Genomic DNA, 22,929 nt, shown 5'->3' with positions numbered 1-22,929 from the left:
ATTTGGCAAATTAGTCTCTTGGGGTCTCAGTGCCCTTCTCATAAAATGGGGATAATAAGAGTGTATACCTTATGGTATAGTCATACCCATTATTAATACATCAAATTCATTTACAGTGATGCGTGGCTCCAGTAAGTCATCAGAGTATGTAATTCTGGTTGCACAAGTAGCTGTCTGATGGCATTGCGGGGCATGGATTGGAGAGGGAGGAAGACTTCAGTACTCAATACTCTGGATTAAGAGAGTTTTTACTAGAGCATTTACCAGTGCTGAAGAAGTGAGGGAAGCCCCGGGAACTATTTCAAATGTAAAGATTGAAAAGAACTAGTGACCAATTAATTGGGTTTAGGGAGGAGAGGGAGAGTGAAAAACAAGAAATGACCCTGAGATTTCCAGGTTAGCTGGCCAGATGAGTGTTGATGTCTTCACATTTCACACTCCAACTGCTACTCCCCTGTGACTCAATTATCCTAGGGCTCTCCTGGCTGCTAACCATCAATAATTGATTTAGTGATTATTTATAGCAAAAAATTACAAATAGAAATGACCTTGGAAGCCAGTGGAAGCCAGATAAATTGTTTAATCCCACAAAGTCTAGCCTTTGCATATAGCCCTAAACTGACCCTGTGCTTAAGCCCCTTGGGTATAAAAATAACTGAGTAGTTATCTCTCAAGCAGAGCAACAATGGGGCCTCTTTTTAGCACCAGTGGCTTAGAGGTATGGTGCCGGTGGGTGGAGAAAAGGGACGGATGAGCAGAACCCACCCATGGTTTTAGGACATTTTGCTTTAATTTGGGACAATACTGAAACAAAGCCTTCAAAGTGTGAGGAGGATTGTTTCTTGATCATTCTGATTTTATCAACAAATGTAACTGATCCAATTTAAAGTCTATACAATATCCAGAGTCCATGAGCTGTTAGGAAGTTTAGGTATACAAAAGAAAATGTATTTTAAGATTACTGTTGTTACAGTAATACTCTATTAGGCAGAACATGAAAATGTGTAAACACAAAGTTAAAGTGAACTCCAAAACAAACTAGGCAAGATATTCCCAGAAAATCTTTCTGTTTGAATTATATACACATAAAATATACTTTCACTCTTTTCAAAAAACTATCATCTGCATCTCTACTACACAATTCAGGAATTAGGAGAGTTAAATATTTTACATGCCCTATAACTTATATAAAGCTACTGTAAGATATGTTTTTGAGCTATTGAAATTTTAGCTAAACTACATTGTTTCCTTAATAAGTTATTATTGTATATAAATGACAAAAGGTGACAGGAAATATACATAAACACATCTATATTAGAGTTGTGGACTAGAGGAAGGGTGGTAATGAACCTTAAATTCTGTTTCCATTTATATGATAGTGTCTTCATTCATAGTTCATATATTATTTTTTCTTTAAAAACAATTTCCTGAAAACATATTGAGAGGAAGATAGAAATGAACATTAGTCACTCTATAATACAAATATCCTAAAAGCAGAGCTCGGTTTGTATCCTCCTTTGCATCTCCTCCAATTGTTCCTTCAGTGCCTAAAACAATACCTTAGAGAAAGGTGGTCCTCAGTATGTACCTTCACCTTCACTTACAACAACACAACGCTTTCTATAAAGTCTATCCAAATAACCTTTAGAGATGGTAGATGCAATGTTACCAAACCAAACTCTGTTTTTAGTTTAGTTGAATCAAGCACTGCCTCCCGAACTTTGTACTGGTCCCAGCATGACTGGTGCCCTGTCTGGATCTGGTCTCTGTCTGGATCAAAACAGGACTTCCCTTAGCCCCTTATTATCCATTAGTTCTTTAAAGGCAACACAAAGACAGGGATATTTCTCTTTTGTTAACAAAATTGCCATTGTACTATGTTTCAAAGCTCAATAGCAAAAATATAGGAATACTCTGACCTCTAAAAATAATGCATTTTATGTTCTGATTTCCTACTGGCTTAAGACCTTTATTTCTCTTGGAGAAATCCACTTTGATTTTCCAAATGTTTAGAGTTGCTAGATAATTTAAAGTAAAAATGATATGGCTGAAGTGGTGGTTTAGCACTTCAACTAGCTAGCTCTAATCCATGACACCACCCAAATAGGATGAGCAATAAACTAAGAAATGATTAACTGAATTATTCTTTTCTGTGTTCTTCCAATTAACATCCTCTCCAAACTATAAGATAGTTAATAACTGAAGTGTTTGCTATTTCTCAATCACTATTCCTAAAAAGGTGTTTTTAAAGTGAATGTATTACACTATTAAAACACTTGCCCATCCTTATACAAGCCTCAGCATAATTATAGTTTTGAACAATTAGAGTTTTATGTCAAAGGATTTATAGCTTTATCACCTCTAGCAATATTTCACAGCTGCCAAGAATGATTTATGCAATAATGACTTAACCTGTAAAATAGAATCCTCAAAGGGAGGACTGTCAAATATCCCTACTGCATATAACGAGCTTTTAAAAAACTTGAGATTCTAGTAAACAGTGAATCCAACTGTACCTAGTAAAATCCCATAAAGTAATATGGTAGGAAGTGTCGCTTCTCAATGGTGACCATGCAGCGCACCGTGCACTGCATCAATGTGAACTCATTGCATAGATCACGGGTTTAAACTGCTCATCAAGCCTCTGGCCACTTTGGAAAACAAGCGTTCAGAAATAATGTCATGCTCATAATTTTGTTCCTCCACTTTGAGTGAATGAAAAAGTAGAAACAGAATAGCTCAACTTTTTCTTAATTTGCTCTTGTGCTTCTTATATCACTATTCATATTCCTGGGAAATGCTAAACAAAGAATAAGAAAGCATTTACTGAATATACTTAAGAAACCTCTCAAGAACCTCTTAAAAGTGAGCTCAATAACAAAGAATTAAGGAAAATTTTTTAAACAAACCAATGAAAATGTTGGTGATTTTGTCCCTTCCTGCTTTTATAAATATAAACTGGCTGGCAGGTCTCTAAGAGGCAAGCAGTTGGATTTTACAAACTCTTATTTTGCAGTTGCCATGAGAATAAAAACAATACACTTGAAAGATCCTTTTCAAGGTATATAAACTTGTAGCAAAAATACAAGTTTATCACATTCAAAGCAAGTAATTCTGACTGTCTTCACAATCTAAAGAGCTCATTCAAATTAATCTTTTTCTTTGGAAGAAATGGAAAAGCTTGACCCATCACCTCATGTTTCCCATATCAATTAAAGCAAAATAGACAGCATTTGCCATTAACTCTAAAGATACCCTACTTCTCATTGACTTAGTCACATCTGAAAATGAAGCCAGAAGAATCAAAATCAAAGGTTGATATTTATATACCTAAACAAGCTTCCAAATAAAAATTATTTCTCCAAAACAGGGAAGTTTTAATTCATATAACCAAGCAAATCACTCAGATAGGAAGATTTGCGTTAGTCAATGTACCAGCATCTGCACTGCAGAAATTTTTACATTAAAGTTTGTGGTTCCACATTAAATTCCCTTTTTTTAAAGGTGTTTTTAGATTATTTTACACACTCACATTATACAAGTCAAACTAGGTTTCAAAACATCACCATTCCACTTGCAGTATAATAAAGAACAATTTCTATTTGAAAACACTGTCTGAAAAATATAGTTAGTATCTTAGTAATCTGGACAGTCCAGATTCATTTTATGCTTAAAGTCTATAAGTTGAAAAAAATTCTGAAATGTCCCGGGAAACATATGTGACCCAAACATGACATGCAGTAACCACAATACACACTGTGTCAACATCATGATAAATATTCAGATAGAAAAAAATATATATCGGACATTCAAATTATTCCAAAAGTCAAATTCTTGGCATCAGAAACACACACACACAAAGACCAGTTTTGCATTTCGGTAGTGAAAGCCTCAGCCAAAGAAATGCTTTCAAGACAACAGAGCAATTAAATTAGGCGCTTTCTGGTTTGCCAGCACTACTGATTGAAATGTGGGGGGAAAATTAGAAGAACTTTAAAAACAATCTCTATGTTGGTTGATAATCATATAATTGTTTTCATTCCAGAGTAATCCAAAGTTATACAAACCTGTTTTTCCAATCATACTTTGTTATGCATACTGACTCAAGTTGATAGAAAATCCAGTAATTAAAAATTATACATTTTCCGTCATGAAATATTTGAAAGAAGAAGAGGAAGAGTTAAACCTTTTACCTGCTAGGATTTGTTCTCTGTATTTTACCAAATGACAAGTCACTATACGATATAGGCTATGACACATCACTCATGTATTCATTTTTAAAACTTTAGTTACCTAAAAATCTGACTAGATACCCTTCTGTCTCATTAATTTCTGTCAATGGAATAAAAAACAAAAGCTAATGCAATGTCAACAAAACTAACTACAGCATGAATTTTAAACCTGTTTACCTTTATCCCTAAATTGTCAACTACCATTCAGTGTGCACACTTAAAAATGGGTATATCTCAATATTCATTACATGTGAATATACATATAGCATTTAATTAATGAATGCCTGTCCTTTAAATGCGTATTTTTTGAGAACTATTATAGATCTAACATATTTACGCTCCTATAGTAAGACTGAAAGAAGGAGGAGTGCCCTTGAAGTTGAGGTATGACCTTAAATTGGAGATACCAGTTTTGCTGCAGCTTTAAAAATGAATACTAATAACTCCACAGTCTCATAGTTCCTTTTCTTCGTTTCTTTTTTTAGGACAAATCTTGCATACAAGAACAGTCTTTATTATTTGAATATACATAAGTTCACTAGATCAATTTTATAAGTTCTTATATATTATCCTTGATCATGTATAAAAAGGAGCAAAAGAGAAAAGAAGTAGTGCCTGTCAAATGAAGCCGAAGACCCAAGAAAAATATGTAACTGGAATAGTTTTAGTTCCAGGTATACGGTTTCCAACAAGACTTTGCTTTAAAAACATTTTCAAGTTCAAGCAAATAAAACTCTGCATTTCTCTCCCACCAAATACATATCAATACAACCAGTAAATCTTTGGCCTTTTTATATTCCTTAAAAGAGAGAGTAAGACTGATTTGTGGCCTTTTATCCTCAGTGACATTAGTGACAAAAGTTACTAAACTTTTGAAGAGTACAGAGTACCCTTATTCAAAGAAGAAACTGTTCCTACTAGTCTACTAATGAGAGTACCCATATTTGTTGAATCTTAAAATACTATAAGCCAAGCATATCTACACCTGAATATTTGGGGCTTCTGTGCATATGAACTTTCAGTAATCAGTTGTCAAAATTTCATTTCAATGGAACCAAATACATGAAATTTTAAATAAACTTTACCATCTTTGTGATAGTAGGTGACCTCCACTTTCCTCTCCTCTGACCCCAGCAATGCCTGGGCAATTTGGGCAATATCATGCCTCTTGGTCTCGGGCCCATGGAGAAAGTCGCAAGTGCATGGCTTTTGCATGACATCTGGCCTGGAGAAACCAGTCATCTCGCAGAACCCATCGTTGCAGTAGATGATGGCACAGTTCTGCACTCTGGCATTTGCAATGATAAATTTTTTATCTGTAATAAGAAGATAGTAAGGTATCTTTTAAAAAGTTTCCACAAGATTCTGATAAACACTGGAACAATTTGTTGCAGAATAGGAGATCTGAAATGCAGGTGCTTCCCAAATTGCTAAATATCCAGGCTTTTAAAAGGTGTGTGGGGGGGGAGGGGACAGTAACAACCTTAAATGTGAAAGTAATGGCTCTGTAGTTTTAACAACAACAAAAAAAGTACTAAGACACTACTCTTCAAATTTTGAGAATGTAATCATCCAAATAACATAGTTCTCACTCCCTGTAACTCCCTTAGGTCCTAATGCATACTCAGACAGCTAGCTGCCCCATTGATATTTTCAGAATGTCATGTAATTAATTGTATAGTAAATATTTTCAAGGCCAAAACCATGAAACATCCTGTAGCTGTCAGATTTCTCACTTCACCCCTGACCCTTAGAGTACATCTTTCTCAAAGTAGTCATTATTCTTGAATTTGGCTTTTTTCTATATCTCTAAGGCATACTACACACAACACTAATGAAACTATTTCACATTAATTAGGAGTCCAATAATGCAAAGGTTCACCTGTTCATGATACATATTTTCCAGAACATAAAAATTCACACACACACACACATCCGCATACAAAATAAATATCATGTTAACACCTTTTCACTTTTACCTTGGGAGAAATCTGAATTTTTATGTAGCAGTAGGTATTTTAATCTAAAGGGTTTATTAACTTTGACCACAGATTATATTTACTATTTCTAGATAGAGTATGAAGCAGGATACACAAGTTTATTTTATACACAAGATACTATATACTCATGTCACTAAAGGCATATATATCACTGCAAAATGTACAACATAAATGTGTGTTAATGTGGTTTTAAGAAAATGCCAAATATCAATTAACAAGCAAAGGATTTAAAATGAACATATTTATATAACAATAATTAATTCTTTATAGCTTGTCTACATGAGAATATTAAATTTCTCTCACAGTCTTTGTGGGATGTACTTATTGCACTTCAATTTTTAAATGTTTAGATGGAAATTTAAGAAGATAATAAAGGGACAGAAATATTATTTTGCATAATGAACTGGGAACTAACACGGAGCAGATATTACTTTTTTCAGAGCATTCTGCATGGGATATATTTGCATTGATTCAATGCAAAGTTTAGCCTCTATAAACTAGCAGCAGGCAAGCATCCCTGTCATACCACAGCCTTGCAATTTAACCAAGGTAAAATGCAGTTTGCATAGCCATTTACGTCGCTGCTACCATTCACATTCTCTTGTTCCAACAATATCCTTTGCCCTGCTCCTGACTTTTAATAAGTCTATAATAGTCTCACAATATAAACTCAGGTTCTACTAGCTCGTTGCCTTTAAGATAGTAAAAGAGCAGGACACTGAGAAGCAAGGCAGATAATGGAGCAGTGGGAGAGCAGTATCCAATTGCCTCCTACAATGGAGACCATAATCTAAAATGTAAATCAAAATTAATATCAGAGGGAGAACACTCCCGCTGCCATTCGAACCTCCTGGCTTCGTTTCACAGCCTCTTAACTTGTCAGAGCCCGGAGTTGCCGTCTCCTCCGCTTGTCAGCGGCGGACGCTAAGTGCACTATCAAAGCAGAAAGCGAGGGAGAGAAAAGCGAACAAATGAACTTACTTTGCCCTTCAAATTTCCGTATGATGGTCCCCAAAAATGTGTTTTGTGGTGCCACATGCCCCCTGCGAACAGGCATGTTGACCTCGGTCTTCCGAGGAGCGCTCCCCGCGAGCTCCGGAGTTCTCCCGGGATCTCTCCTCCGGCTAGAGCCCAGGCCAGCGCGCGAGCCGCTCTTGGTAGCAGAGCATCCTCTTTGGAAACCAGCAGTCTCCTCCCATCAGCACCACTTCTAGATACCCGCTTTCCTCACCGGAGTCCAATCCATTCCCCTCACCTTCCGGACTGCCGCCGGTGAGAAGGTTTAAGGGTGGGGAGAGAGGAGGAGGCGGGGTGAGGGGAGGCGGCGGGGGAGGGAGCCGTGGGGGAGGGGGCGGGGAGTCACAAGGGCAATCGATCTGTTTCTCTTCTCCCAAACAGCGCCAATTTCCCAGTGCAAATGGGCTTAACCTGGAGGTGGCCCAGAGCTGTGAGGCTGGCTGAGGGGGGATGGAAGACTTGTGTGGCTGTTGCAGGAAGGGTAGAAAGAAAAGGAGGCTGGGGGGTGGGGGTGGGGGGAAGGGTTGACGTTTCTATCCCCGCCTTCTCCCCTACACACACACACACACACACACACACACACACACACACACACACACTCCCTTTATCCGGAGAGCTTAGGCGCCGCCACAGCTCGGATTACTCAAGCGTGCTTAGCGGAAGCCAGCCAAGAAATCTCCAAAACTCAGTGACAAACAGCTACTCTAGGAAGATGATCTCTGCGGCCGCCAGCCACGGGCTCCATCCCTGAGCTCCTCACGCTGCGGTAGCTAAGCTGCAAAGAAAAGACAGGTGGGAAAACAATCCCTCAATAAGGACTATTTCTAAACTCTGGTGGCATTAAGGAGGTTGAAGATTGAGGATGAGCCAGTTTTAAGGGTGCAGTTAGCCTCAGGGTGCACTTGGACCCACGGGCTCCGCGGAGATAGGCGCTGAAGCCGGAGCTGAATGGGCGCTCCAGCCCCTGCCCGGCGCTGAGCCGCGCCTCCCAAAGACAAGGCTGCTGGCGCCGCGGCTGAGCATGCCCAGTTTCACTGCTACAACCTCTGAGGAGATGCAAGGTTGAGGGGTGACTGGGACTTTAGGTGCTGGAGGCTGCGAGAAAGATGAGAAGGCCAAAGACTGTGCTAACTACTGGTACCAAACAAGTAAAGAGTTTGAAAGGGACGTGGTTGGGCGCGAGGGGAAAGGAACAAAAGGTGGGTGGGGCTCAGAGTTACCATCCTTGGCATCACCTCCCATGGCACTCATGTCCTGAATGCACTAGGCACACCTTCCACTTCTCTTCCATCCTTTCTAAGGGGTCATCTCGTTTAGGATGGGAAAGTGTTCGAGGCGCAGAAGAGTCCTCTTCGTTTTTGCTTCTCAGAACCTGCCAACGCAGGAATCTCACTGTATAAGTATATACACTTCTGCCCAAATAGTCCTCCTTGAGACAGGAAATCATATGTGACAAGCCAGGCTAGGAGAGGATGTTTTCTAAGTTGTTTTTTCTAGTTCTTCTTCTTTTTTCTTCATTTATGTTATCTCCTCCTTTAACCTAATGGTCAGCTCCTCTCCACTTCCCTTTCCCTAATGAAATGTGTCACAACTACAACCAACAGAATTAGAACACGAAGAAACCTCTTGTTTCCAGCTGGTGATAAGGGTCCAGAGGCCGCTTCAAAACATGCAGTTGTGTGATGAAAGTTTTGGGGGTTCTTGCATCCCATTAGCCTACTTGCCCTGTGACTTGAATAAGTCGAATTTATATTTTCTCAGTTGCAACCTAAAATCTGAAGTAAAAAAAAAAAATGAGGATGGAACTGAGAAGAGTCAAGAGGGAGAGTTAGATTAGGGAAGTTGAATCATGTGGATTGCTATAAATAACGAGGAAATAAACATAACAACTTTTACGTTCCAGAAAACACAAGCCAAGGGGAAAACAATCCAAACAAGAACCTAAGAAATTCTTACTGTTTCACATCAGGGTAATGAAAATGAATCAGAAACATCCAAGTGAGACATTGCCTGGAAATATTGAATTTTTCAGTTAATTAGCTTTACTTAAAAAAAAGGATCAATATATGCCAACGCTTAGGCTCTTATGGTAGCTTGAGCTTTTCTGAATCTGTACCATTCCCTCTCTCGGAATATAGCTCCTCCAGTGTGTGGCTTTATTTTCTCCCCCTTTTTAGGCTAAGTACATCATTCTGGTTTTCTGCTCAGTAGCTGCAGCTGGGTTTGTGAAACAACGGAGTTGCTCTCCCAGGTGCTAAACGTGTGACGCTATCCATGGTGCTGACTCTGACTGCCGTTAGCAACTACTCTGCCTACATCCAGCAGCGGACAATAGAACAGCAAACTCAGGCAAGTGGCCCCGATATATTCACATACATCACTTCTCTTCACTGGATACGCACAAAAACACAGAGTGCTATTTGCATTCCATTTCTAAAACACCTTTTTTTTTTCTACTTAGCGTCTTAGTTAAATCCAAACTCAAATGCATTCCTCCCAAAATGCATCAAGGACTCCAGAGCAAACTGAACAAACACATTGTGTGAATTGTAATTAAGTTTTCATGTACACTAAAAAAGTCATTATAACACAACAGTAAGTTATGTCAAATTCGTATGGAAAATACTTTTTTCAAGTCACATGTAAACTGAATGAATGAATATTGCTCTAAAGGGAAATAGGCATTTCCAAATGCAGTTTGAAACAGAACATTTATCTGCCATATGACAAGATGCATTGATATGCAGAAGATAACAGTGCATAATGTCTCTAGTTGTGAGTCTTCCACAGATTATTGAATCAGGAAAATCTTGAATTTCACTTTACAAGTAGAAAAGTGGTTCCTTCAAAAGGAAAAAGTGACATTTTCCTCCCTGAAGTATTCTTTCTTTCTCTACAACCTTCAGAGTGGTCTCTGTTTGTTCTGGGAAATTAAACACATGATGGTTAAAGTTCCATTGTCTTTGTTCATATGAGCAATCTCTGTGGGTTTCACATTTTCCCCAACCTCATTTAGTTCTAAGATTAGTTCTATTAAGGATTTAGTATAATATCATAGGACAGTCTATAACCTATGTATTGTAATTGATTGATCTGAGCAGAAGATTAAAGGCATCCTGTGTCTAAATTACATCAGTAATCATGTTCATGCATTATACATTGGTACAGTGGAGACAAGTACATCAATCTATATTCAGCCAATAATAGAATCAAACCAGAGGATGGTAATCATGGCTGCTTGCTGGCTGGGAAATTGCTCCCTCCCCCCCCCATAAAATTGAACTTTAGATTTTGTGTTGAGGCCAGATTTCATAAGTTTTTAGTATTTTAGGACTATTTTTTTAATTTTAAATATTGAATGAAGCTCATTAGTTCAACTGATTAAATTTAACAAGTGTACAGTTTAACACTCAACATCATCTATTTATGGGCAAGGATACAGAATGGATTTAGCTATATTCTTAAAATTATTATTGTCCCTGTTACTCTAAAATTAACTATTTTAGTATTTATAATATGTTAAAAACGTTTAAACAATGTGTACCACATAGCAAGTACTCCATAAATTTCATACACGCAGAATTCTGTACATAAGCGCATAGAATTAATGGAGCCCTATTGCATTAGAAATTCTGCATTAGAAATTATTTAAGTATAATACATTAATACTTAAAACTTTAAGGAAATAGCAATTATTATGGGCTATTTGAGTGGCATTCTTACATTGAAAGAGAATGAAAACTTTTTGAGATCAAATAAGCAATGCAATCTTTCACATTTAAAACATAATATTGAATATAAATAAATCAATGAGATTAATGTGAAGTTTTCTCTATTTGGTAAAATTAGCTTAATGATCTGATGACTACAATGCAACATTATAAAAGCTATTTTAATGTGGCCTTCTATGGGAATCCTGGGTATTATCCTAGTAACTGGGTCACATTTCACCTAAGAAACATCTGACTTTATAGTTAGGAGTTAGGCAAGTTTTGACTTGTATTATCATATGTAGCTCTAGCATATCACAAGCGGCCGAAATTTTGAGGTCATCTATTAAACCAGCAATATTTCTGTGCAGCATGGGATAGTGAAAATAGCAAGAAAAAAAATTTGTTTTAACCAGAAATTGCCATTTATACCGGAAACTAATGAAAATAGTTAAGCTCTCTTATTCATGGATTCTTTTCTAGAAATCAGTGTAACAATCCCTATCTTTCAGTTTTGTGTAAAGAATAACTAGGAAAATGCATATAAAGTGCTTACCACAAACTGGCAGGTAGTGAACATTTAAATAACAGCTGTACTACAATCTAATCACTCTATATTTTTAGTAAATTAATAATATTAACATTAATATATAGGATTTAACTAAGTTAGATTAAGGTTGTGCTAGTGCTGTGTGTGTGTGTGTGTGTGTGTGTGTGCGCGCGCACACGCTTGGGCATGAGACATAAGGCATAGAATGGAGTAGGTGAATCATACTCATACTCATTAGTTCAAGTAACACCAGTGACTATTGCTAATATGTTAGCATAAGCATGTGTAGCTAAAAAATTAAATATATGTACCTTCAGAAAATTTAGATGCTTTCCTCATAACATACTTTACATGTTAGATTTAATCCAAATTGCTATATTCACTTCATTTGAGATACTTTTGGGATCACATATTCCACATTATAGTTTTTATCCAAATGGTTAATATTTGGCTCATCTCATTGATTATATGTGCATCTTACTTTAAGACTGAGGTCTTATCTCTTAAGAATAAGATGGTCTTAGATAGTTCCCTTTAACATGCCACCTATCCCTGCAGAAAATAATCTATTCATATGTGTATTATTAATACATGCATCAATAATTGACAGATAAAACAGCAAGTGACTTAACTGATCTCTTATAACTTATAAAATCTATGTTTGTTACAATTAAAAAATAAATATTTTAGCTGAAGATTTGATAGGGTGTGTTGGTAAGGTTGTTTTAGAAGATAATTTCTTTACTCAATTTATAAGTAATTTAGCACAAAAGTCCAAAAATGAGCCAGTTGTTACACATTATAGCTTTTTGGAAGACTGAGATAGTGTATGAAATTTCTTCAGTAAGCTTCAAAATTGTTTCTTAGTTGAAAAATGCACTGTTATTACCGAGATGAATTATTTGCTGTAGTCATTAAGTTGACTTGGTTGCTCTTTGCAATATGAATATATATATATTTTTTTTTTCCCTAGAATTACACTAAATTGTATTATTTCTTTCTGGAAGAAATTCACTTTAGTTATTTTAAAAAATGTCTCTATATCTATGGCGGATTTATTCTACTATAGAAATTGTATAATATTTAAGCAAATCTGTATACTAGGAATCAGCTTTTTCCTAAACAAATAATTTCAAAGCTATTGTTTGGGCTTCCACATCTGTTCATAACAGAGTAATGGGATCGAGATTTAACTTCTCAATTTTAACAACGATATAATTGGTCAAAACAACAGTTTTCAGACATTTTACAAGAAGAAGTATAGGAGACTATTTCCTGAAAGAAGGGCAAAAGCAAGGTGAGCTCCATAATTGCCCTGCCTTACCAGCTAAAGAGAATTTTCAGACCATAGTGCATGGAGTGGGAAACCAATCAGAGCTCAGTGCACTGAACTGAGCAGACAAAGTTTAGATTTCAGGGAAATTAAGACAGCTTGACTTTATGGAGTAGAATCATGGTGAGGAGGGAATTGCACAGAAAGAGTGAATGAGATAACTTCATAGGGGTCAACTCAAGTCTTTGAGAACTGTTTTGCAAACTGTATAAGGAAAACATCCAAGATTAAGGAAATAATTTGGCAGAACAATTATCAAAACTTACACAAGACTGGGAATAGTTACCAAGAAACCATCTAAACCAAAAAACCTTCTAATGCATGGGACACTGTTCAGATTCTTCAGAAAGTTAATGCCTTAATACAGGTGTAAATCAGACTTTAAGCAAAGAGTGATATACTGAGCTCAGAAGCAAATCTCAAAAGGATTATACTGATATGCTAATTATTTCCTAGAACAAAGTCCATCAACATATAATGGAATACAAAAAAATTCAGCACACAAGATAAAAAAATAATGTCCAGTTTCCAACCAAACATTATCACGCATGCATAAAAGTGGGAGAAACATCAATTAATACAAATGATTGAATTAGCAGACAAACACATTGCACAGTTATTATAAATATACTACCTATATCCAAAAAAAGTAAAGAAAAGCATAAACCTAATGAAGAAAGAAATGGAAGATATAATAAAGATCCAGATCAAACTGTAGATATCTAAATATAACATCAAAACTGAAAAAAAAATGTAAGAGATTAAGAGCAATTCAACATTACAAAAAAATAAAAATCAGTGAAATTAAGGACATAGTAATAAAAACTCTCCATGTTAAAAAGGAAAAAAACTGATTTAAAAAAAGAACAGCATTTATGACCTGTGGGGCGTTGTCAAGTGATCTAACATGCATGTAATGTTAGGGGGTGAGAGGAGTCAGGACAAGAAAACTTTAAAAAATAAAATAGCTAAATATTTTCTAAATACAATTTAAAAAATTTGAACCCAGAGATACACAAAGTTCACCAAACCTCAAAGAGAAGAAAAAATAAAGAAAACCACGCCAACAATACATTTTAATCAAATTTATAACGTGTGTGTGTGTGTGTGATAGAAATTTTTAAATCACAAAAACAATGATGGGGGAAAAGTCAAATTTCAAACAAAGGAGAATTTTCATCAGAATCTATGCTAGTAAATATATAATAAAAAACGACTGCAACTACAAAAATAAAACATGAAAGCTGACAATAATTTACTATCCAGTAAAAATTATCTTTAATAAATTAAGGCTAAATTGAAACCTGTTCAGACAAGCCGAGCCTAGAGAATTCATTACTAATGGACCTGTATGTAGTAAGATCACTAGGAGCGGAGGGAAATTTCACAAATCATGAGATGAGCAGTCACATACTGCAACCAGATAAAGAAATGACAAGAAATCTCAGCACTACCATTCATGAACATAAATGCAAGCCTTCCCCTACCACAAATGTTAGAAAACTGAGTGCAGTTTCTCTCAAGACTTTAAAGTTGGTTTGATATTTAAAAATCAGTCCAATTCACCATATTGACATAAAAAGAAAAAAAGTGATCTCAGTAGATGTAGAAAAAAATTAACAATATCAAATATCAATGTAACATTTTAAAAGCTCTTCAATTAAGTTATGAATACCAGGGTATTTCCTCAACATGATAAAAGACACCTATGAAATCCTCTTTCAAATATTATTGTCAGTTGTGACAAACTAAATTATTTTCCTCCTAAGATCAGGAACAAGGAAAGATGTTCACTCACAGCTTTCATTAAACATTCCATTAAAAGTTGTGGCCACAGCCATTTTTTCTCTCTTTGTTTTCTTTTTTATTTTTGCCACTTGTTTTCTACTACATTGTCTTCCAAATTGCTGATTTGATCCTCACTTCATCTAGTCTGCTGGTGACTCTTCATTTCAGTTATTGTATTCTTCAGTTCTGACCTGTTCTTTTTTTTTATGTTCTCTATGTCCTTTTTTTAATGCTTGTTATCTCTTTGTAGAAGTTCTCCCTTAGATCCTGGAGCATCCTTATAACCAGTGTTTTGAACTCTGCATTTGGATAAATGCTTATCTCCATTTTGTTTAGTTCTTATTCTGGAGCTTTGTTCTGTTCTTTTATTTGGGCATATGTCTTTGCCTTCCCATTTTGGCTGCTTCCCTGTGTTTGTTTCTATGTATCAGGGCTTTTTCTATGTAGGGCTGCTATGTCTCACAGACTTAATAGAGTGACCTTATGTAGTAAGTGTCCTATGGGGTCCAGTGGCACAATCTCCCTAGTCACCAGCGCTGTGTGCTCCAGGTGTGTTCCTTATGTAGATTGTGTGTGCCCTCCTATTGTACTTGAGACTTGGTTGCTGTTCACACATCAATGGGAGGGATTGACCCTTGGGCTCATTGGTTGTGAGGACTGGCCATGATTACAGTGGAGGAGCTGTGGTACAGGGGCTGACCCTACAGAGCAGGATTCACTTTAGCATGGCTCTGGTACCTGCCCAGTTTTCCCTTTGGGTGTTTCATCTTTGGAGATGTCTAGAGATACTCCGGCTCGGTGAAAAGCTGGCCAGTCCCTGGCAGTGAGTGTGTCAGCTTCAGGGCCTCCTGGGAGGTTCCCACTATAAGCCAAGTTTAACAATAGCCCGTGCCATGCCAGAGCTACCTGGCATGAGCTACAAAGCAATCCACAGATGGTCCCCACCTGAGCTGTGCTTGGGGGTGCTTCAAGAGGCCAAGCCATGGACCAAGGCCAGTTGTGAGATTTTAGGAAAGTCTGCAGCATGAGCCAAGGCAGGCTGTTTGGAAAAGCCACTGGAAATGACTTGGGTGTTCCCAAAAGTTGGGTGGGGTGGGTTTTGAAATTACCGGGGTGGGCAAACAAATGTTAGCCAAATTGATGGAGGCTCAGATATGGTGGCCACCTGCATCTGAACTCCAGGAGGGTGGAGGATTCAACAAAGAAACAATGGCTTCTGCCAGCTTCTCCATCTAGGAGAAAGCCACCCCTCTAGCCCTTGCCCTGAAGCCAGACAATTCAGTTCCCCCTAATATGTATGTCCCGGATGCATTTTGAGCTGCTTTTCCCAGTGCTGGAACTCAGAGTGAGTGAGTCTATCAGCAAATAAGTTTGTATGCAGGCCCTTTTATGAGGAGTGCTTGGAACTGCAGCCACCCTCTGTCTCACTCAGCCACAATCTCTGCTGGTTTTCACAACCAGAAGTTATGGGGACTTCTCTCCCTGGCACTGAAACCCTAGGCTTGGCAGCCTGGTGTGGGGCTGAGATTCTTTGCTTCTCCAAGGGATTTGGTGGGGACCTCCACTGCCAAGATAGCCCTCCCGATTTTTAATGGTCTCATGCAGGTGAGACCATTCTGCATCTCTGCCCTTCCTACTGTCATTCAGGTGGCTTCTTCTTTATGTCCTTGCTTGTAGGGTTTTGGTTCATCTAGAGTTCAGGCCATTCTCAATGATGGCTGCTCTGTAGTTTAGTTGTAATTTTGATGTTATGGTGAAAGGAGGTAAACACTTCATTTACTTATGGTGTCATCTTGACTGCATGCCCCTACCATCTTTATAATCCCTTCAACACTCTAATTATTGTTATACTCTCCTCTTCTGAAGCCCAAGGATTATTTACTCTTTGACACCTACCAGGGCACTTCCTTTGCATTGTTATATAATACATTGAAACTCATTGAATTCTTATAACTTATGAGATAAACACTCTTATGCTCACTTTTACAGTTGAGAAAACTGAAGGTCAAAGAAGTTAAGAAACTTAACAAAGATCACATAGCTATCAAGTAGTGGAGACACTATAATGCCCATGAGGGTCTTGTTTCATAATAATTTGATAACTTCTGCAATTCTTGGTTCAACATTAGCATTAATAAATATAGTTTGAGTTGATTTAGTAAGGTTATTAAATTTGTCCTTTTTTTAAAGATGGATTTTAGTTTGTGTCTAACTTGTTTTACAGTGTGTTTGGATAATTCTTGCAAAACAATGGGGCTGCTCTATGAAAGCCTATTTGCGGAAGGGATTGAGGAACCTCTTAAGAAAACATTAAACCTCAGAGAAAAAGCATAAAAAGTTTATTCAGTAATAGAACACAACAGGGGAAGGCATAAATGTTTCTGGCTACTATATAAAATGCAAGGACCAGGATTTTGTAATAAAGCTATTTAGAACTTTGTGCAACCTTAGTGTCTTACTGATGGTAGTGGCATATTCTCCTAGTTCTTAGAATCTTTGTGTCAGAATACAGAAATTTTATTTTTTGAGGTATAATAAAATGTACCCATAGTATGGGTACAATTCAAAGAGTTGTTTAAAAGAAGGTTTATTTTGAGATCATTATACATGCAAATTCATATGTGGTCTTTATACACTTTCACCTAGTTTTTCCCAATGACATATTGCATAACTATAGTATAATGTATGGTCTATAGAGAGTATAGTAAATGGGGAAGTTATCTCTTGATGTGTTAGGAGTCCCTAAGACTTCCCTCAGGCTACACAATTTACCAGAAGGACTCACAGGAGTCATAAAATTGCTATACTCATTGTTATGGTTTATAAAAGCAAACTGATACAGATTAAAATCAGCAAATAAAAGAGGCACATAAGTGAAGTCAAGGAGAACCAGGTGTAAACTTTCAGATCCCCCATTCCCCCCACAATGGAATCACATAGACACAGGCTTCATTTTATCAGAAACATATGATTCCATGTGAAATGTTGCCAACCAGGCCAGTTCATCTGAAACTTACTGTCATCCAAGATTTTTACTAAAGATCGGTCATAGAGGCATGCAGTGCTTTGTGACTGACCTCAGCTACTCAGTCTCACCCTCCTCTCTCCCTCCACCCCCCCAAATAACAAACTGACACAGCATGGCCCAAGACCTCAGACAAACAAAAACCCTTTTATGAGGCAGGATATTCCAAGGACTCGGGGGTCAATTCCCAGGAACTGAACCAAGGCCCTGTCCTAAATATAGGCTTTTTTGGGGAATGTGCTGGATTTGAGAATTCCAGGTGGGTAATCTCTGGTGCTTGACTAATCCAAGGTCTCTTCAGAATAAACTTTCTTATGGTAACATGATGGGCTATTGAAAGAAAGAACAGATCTACAGAGAGAACCATTCTTAATAACTGTGACAACGTCTAATATTGTATCATAGTGGGGGGGCGCAGTGCTTATTGGTTATACTGGGTATCTATAAGTGTTCTCTGGGAGTAAGAATGGGGGGTAGAAATGAAATATTGTACACAAGCCTCATTTTCTAACCCATACCTCTTTTTCCATAGTCCTCTATATAATTTTACTAACTTTCAAATTTATCTTTCCTCCTTGTATTGTATACATTCAATTCTTTGGAGATCATGTGCTATTTATTTCAGGATTCCTAATATTGGACATGACATCTGTCACGTAAGTATCCAATAAATGTTTGTTATAAGAAAGAAGAAAGAAAAACAGACAGGATAAATGTACAAATGAATGGATAGAAGGGAGGCAGGATGCACGATAGGAAAGAAAAGAAGCAAACAGGATGGATGGTTGAAATTGATTCAGAACAAATAAAGAGGAAAAGACAGGAAATGGGGATAGGAAAGAGAAAAGATAAAAAGTTTAGAGGAAGTAAGAAAGACAACGAAGCGCGGTAGAAGCTAATCCTAGGAGGGAAAAAGAAGGAGAAAAGAAAAGTATATGAAGGGTGAAAGAAAAGAAGGGGGTGGAAAGAAAAGAAGGAATAATGAAAAGAAGAAAAGAACGATAGAGGAAGAAAGGAAGAAATAAAGCTAAACACTAGTCTACCATAACTTTTCTGAAAGCTGGCCATTCCTATTGCTATCAAATTCAATAACCATTTAAAACAGTATTATCAAAAATTCACAACAACAGTCTTACCCCACTTGACATGAAAGATCTTATTTCAAAATATCAATAAGACTCTATTTCTAAATAAACATAGACATGTTTCATTCAGGTTGATATACAATTACATCATATTCTTGGTACTATTAAGGTGTCTAGAAATAATTTACTACAAACTGACATCCATTTCAATGACATTAGAAAGAAGAATAAGCATATACATAAGTAAAGTACTTATTGGCAATATAAAATCAATTCCACCTTGAAACTAGTAAATGAAAATATATATTTGCAATTAAATAGCTATACTTGACTATAACTCAAAGATAATCATAGTTGCAAGTAAAATCTAGGGCTTATACATGCAATTCTATGTGCATTAACGTTGTTTTATTGCCCTCTCGTCTTCAACATTTTATGCACAGAATTCAAAGGGAAATTTTTGCCCAGGGATTGAGGCAGGTAAGGGAACAAGGACTGTTGTCTCTCTCAGCTGTTCTACAGCTAAGGAAATTGAGATCTAGAGAAGATTTGCTTTAGGTCACAAAATGAGTTCAGCTCAGTTCATTTCCCAGCCTTGTAACTAATACATGAGTCTCATGCCCTTCCTAACTGCTAAAACAGACTCCCTCTTCCAAATCTGTTATATTTCTAAATTTGATAACTAATTTAAATGTTTCTTTTTAACCAACTGCATATCTAAGCCACAGTGCACATCCAAGTACATTTTAGTAATGTTTTACAGCACTTTGGATCTTGAAATTCTTTGAGATGATTTTACCCAATGTGGACATATTTAATCTTTTCAGACAAATTTCCACTTCTCTTTCTCTAATTTGTTCTGACTGAATATTCTGTCTCTTTTTGGGCAAAATATAATTATAAAACTGTGTAACACTAACATTTTATTGCAAGCCACCTGCATAAAGTTATTTTGCTGAATACTCTTAATGTATTTTATACAGGGAGTTAATCTAAATAAATTTTAAAAAATTGTGGTTCCATTGAATTAGTCATTAACATTGTTAGCCTTGAATACAATTAAGCATTGGAAATAATTCTCATCTACTACATACATTCTTCCTATTGCATTTTAAAGATTTAATTTCTTACTATTTTTTATCTGAATTATTATTTCATAGCATAATGCCACATAGCAGCAAATAATAGTGGATCATTTTCCCTGGCAGGTCATTTGTCACTGTCGTTTCTCATTATGCTGTCAACCATAATCTCAAGAATTAATTCAGGTCAAGAAATTCTGCTTCCAATTCCTTATACTTTTGTTTCGTGATATTTTGTAATGCACCATTATGGGCCAAAATAGGGTTTCTTCTACTTTATCTTGGCAGACGCTACATTATGAAACATGCTAAAAATACAACTAGGAGAAAAAAAGACATTATACAGATGGTAATTCTTTGCTGTAAATGATTATTTAAACAGTCCATGAAAGAAATCACCTTGGCCATTATTTTGTTCATGTGTGTCATCTTCTATGTTGAATAAGTTTCTACAATAATCATTCAGAATAGTTCTAGATCACTTCACCTTTACATAGACCTTCTAACACTGGTGTCAGCATTAAGCAATGTGACATTGGCATTCTCCTGAAGAAGTTCGGGTTATTTCATTGGCTTTGGCATTGCAACAAAATTAATAAGTGATAGAGAAGGCAGTTCTCTGCATGGTGTGATTGAAAGTGAATTTGTTAGAATTGCACTTGGCTGACAACAATAAAAAAACTCTATACCAATGTGCTTGACTCAGATAGAAGTTTGTTAGTCTTATGCATTAAAAAGTCCTTGTTAGGGAGTCCTGGGCATGAGAACTCAAACATATGCCATTAGAGGCACAGAATTATCCCATCTTATGCTTTACTATTTTTCTCGTTTGTTTTTTCATGTTTGCAGAATAACCTCTAATCAGTTTTCCAGGAAAGATGAGTTAGGGCAAGAAGAAAAAAGTGGCAAAAGGGCAGAAAATGGTATACCAGCTGAATCTGCCCTCCCCTTTTTTTAAAATTTAAAAAGCCTTCATAGTCTCAGAAATCTCACCTCACAAACTACCCTTCATGACTCTTTGAGCAGAACTAATCATCACGGCCACTGGCAAATGGAAATTAACTGGAAGTATTCTTTAACAAGTTGTATTTGATATCTGAAATTTATCCTTGTGTTATTCCTCTCTGTCAAATGCAAGGGCCCCAAGAAAATATATGAACACTCAGGTTATACAACAGCTCCATTCTATACTTTTCCTCACATAATTCCAAAGAAAATTTTCTGACAAACATTTTTGTAAGACGTTTAGTGACCCAATACATTTCAGAAGCACTTAGATTTCTAATATTTAAGTCAAAAACTTAATTGCTAAGAGCAAAATTTAAGGGATATAATAGGAAGTTATTTGAAAAACAATCTTTCAAATGTTCCACATCTTGTTGCTTTAAGGCTCAAATCACATCAAGACATCCAGACACACACACACAACTAGTCTTACCTAGATTATGATTTCCAAACATAAGATTTCACTTTCTCTGTTATACTAAAGTAGCATAATGATTTCCTACTAGGTATTTGTGCCAAAATTCAATGTCAAAAGTTAATCATTGAAGGGTCAACCACATGGTGATTCAATTCATATGACCAGTATTTTTGCTGTTTTGTCAACATACTACAAACTGAACATGATTGTATATATTCCAAGATTTGCTAATCAGAAAATACAACTATAACTTGGGAAATGGAGACTACAATATATCTGCTGATACAAATCTTTTGACCATCTGTAATTGGTTTTTAATCTGTATATGCTTAAGGACCATTACTTTTGCAGTAAATAAAAATTCAATTAAAGTTATAAAACATATTTGCAAATCCTTACAGTGAGTTGCTCAGAGAGAATAAATGAGTTAATTTAAGTTACAATTTTTATAAAACTATGTGTTCTAACAAGTAGTTTTCTCTGCTTCCACCTCTTTTTTTTATGGTTTTATTTCATATAGTCACAACTCTCAACTACCCCTTAACTACATTTCATGAGAAAGCGTAGTTCCTAAATGTACAGAAGTTATACATGGGAGACATTCTGGTACTTAGGACATTTGACATACATCAGTGTATTTCAAAATATAAATAAAATTTAAAGTAACTTATTTATATTTTCTCAAGTATTTGAAAAAGACTATTAAAAATAAAATAATGGTGTTAAAATATATGCTACATCTAAGTGCATACTTTAACATCTCTACAGTTTACAAATATACATATAAACAAAAGGAGAAACAAATACACCAGTTATTTAGCTTAATGTAGTTCCTATGATTGAGCATCAAAGTTAGCTTTGTATTTTTTAGTACTGGGGGAATAAGCAAGTGTGACCTGTTATGTAATTTTATTGTTTGATATATAATTAAGTATTTCAAAGCAAATCTGTATGAATTGGGTGTAAATTCTAAAATTAATCTATCATGTTATTTGTCACAGAAACATACAAATGGCTATACAATCACAAAATAGAGGGAAATAGGAGAGGGAAATTCTGGTTTGTGGATGGGGAAATAAGTCTTCAAAGGATTAATAGAATTATTGACCAGTAGATAGGTGGAAGATTTTCTTCTAACGGATTAAATTAGCTAACATTTCGTATTTCATCAGATACTTTATCACTTACATTAAATTGTTTCAAACCATTGATTGTGTAACCTATCATCTGCTTTTAGGAAGAAGCAACCCTATATTATTATTCTCGCTACAAATAACACAAATACTTCCCGAGGCAGTAAGAAGTAAGTGGTCTTGGAAATATTCCTCGCAATCTCTTCCCAGTGGACAAAGCCAGAGTTATTTGTCCAAACAAAAATTTGGGTGATCGAAGGTCCCCATACATTCTAATATCTGCTTTTCTGTTGTGTCATTTTCTCTTCCTGAAATTTTATCATCTATCTTAGACAAACAAAAAACAAACACAACCTCATTCTGCAGGGATCAGTTCAAATGTTTGTTAATTCTTCTAAAGTATTTGTTGTGTATGTGCAGTTGGTATTTTCTTAAATTCCAATGTGTAGTGACGCCAGAAGTACATTTTGCCTTTAGTTGCAGTTCTTCTCCCTCATGTTTTTTCTAGAACTAGGTTAGAAACTTCTTAAGGACATTTTCTATTCCTTATG

At 36.2% G+C, this 22,929-nt stretch overlaps 1 protein-coding gene across 2 annotated transcripts in view; it reads right to left on the bottom strand.

Moving 5' to 3' along the window:
- Positions 1–7,624, bottom strand: part of KCNH7 (potassium voltage-gated channel subfamily H member 7) — a 423,623-nt gene extending 415,999 nt beyond the window's left edge. For both annotated transcript variants that reach the window (XM_033112181.1, XM_033112182.1), the window contains exons 1-2: positions 7,214–7,624; positions 5,318–5,548 (exon numbers count right to left, since the gene is read on the bottom strand). In XM_033112181.1, coding sequence (XP_032968072.1) covers positions 5,318–5,548; positions 7,214–7,289 — 307 coding nt within the window. In that variant the 5' untranslated portion in view covers positions 7,290–7,624. The remainder of the gene's footprint in view (positions 1–5,317; positions 5,549–7,213) is intronic.
- Between the last annotated feature and the right edge of the window lie 15,305 nt (positions 7,625–22,929).

This window comes from Rhinolophus ferrumequinum, chromosome 8 (assembly GCF_004115265.2).
Source record: "Rhinolophus ferrumequinum isolate MPI-CBG mRhiFer1 chromosome 8, mRhiFer1_v1.p, whole genome shotgun sequence".
Taxonomy (NCBI): Eukaryota; Metazoa; Chordata; class Mammalia; order Chiroptera; family Rhinolophidae; genus Rhinolophus; species Rhinolophus ferrumequinum.
The sequence above is the reverse complement of the archived record's forward strand: the minus strand, read 5'-3'. Positions and strand labels throughout refer to the sequence as shown.